The sequence below is a fragment of the Triticum urartu genome, chromosome 2A, assembly GCF_056163025.1.
Source record: "Triticum urartu cultivar PI428250 chromosome 2A, HENAU_Tu73, whole genome shotgun sequence".
Classification (NCBI taxonomy): domain Eukaryota; kingdom Viridiplantae; phylum Streptophyta; class Magnoliopsida; order Poales; family Poaceae; genus Triticum; species Triticum urartu.
Window position 1 is genome coordinate 743,989,784 of NC_141874.1, and position 733 is coordinate 743,990,516.

Here is a 733-nt window from a genome sequence, read left to right on the forward strand (position 1 = left end):
ATGGCTCGCCATTGCCCTGTGGAGGAAGAGAAAACAGCGGCCATCGGCTTAGTTTTGAGCAGCATCATAAAGATCACTCTGAATGACGTCCCCTCAGTAGTAGCAGCCGCCTCCTCTTCATCCCCGGGAGGGGCGAGGAAGGATTCCCCGAAGCACGGCCCTTCAATCGCGAGTCCGACAACAATCGAAATGGCTAGGTCGCCGGGGATTGGGGGGAGCAGGAGATACTGCCGGTGCAGGGGGTCGCACACCACCATCTCCTTGAAGACGGATCCGAGCTCGTCGTGGCGGGAGGGTCTGTCGAGCAGGACGCGGCCGTCGCGGACCTCCCGCACGGACCAGTCCAAGGAAGACCCGGGGAGGAACTCGAAGTCGAAGTCGGCAGCTTTGGCGACGGCGCGGGCGGCCGGGGCGGAGGGGTGAGGCGGTACCGCGCGGTGGAAGCCGCTGTAGTCGAGGAAGCCGAGGAGGGGCGCGGGGTGGAGCTTGCAGAAGCGCCGGAGGAAGGCGCGGTCGGCGACGAGACGGCGGAAGGAGACGCAGGCGGCGGAGGCGCGGACGAGGTCCTCTGGGGTGGGAAGGCGGAGGAGGATCTCCAGCAGGAGCTCGTCGGGGATCGCCGACAAGGCCATCTTCCGGCCGCTCTCCGGCGTCGGTGCGTGCGGCGGCGGCGGCGGCTGTGTGTGTGCTGGTTTGTGGGAGTTCGCAGGAGGTTGCTGGGGAAGTGAGCCGA

At 66.7% G+C, this 733-nt stretch overlaps 1 protein-coding gene across 1 annotated transcript in view; it reads right to left on the bottom strand.

The window, feature by feature from the left end:
* Positions 1-733, bottom strand: part of LOC125534479 (uncharacterized) — a 4,956-nt gene extending 4,223 nt beyond the window's left edge. The window contains exon 1 of the mRNA XM_087545384.1: positions 1-733. This exon is cut by the window's left edge and continues 542 nt beyond it. Within this exon, the coding sequence (XP_087401510.1) occupies positions 1-632 (632 nt within the window). The 5' untranslated portion in view covers positions 633-733.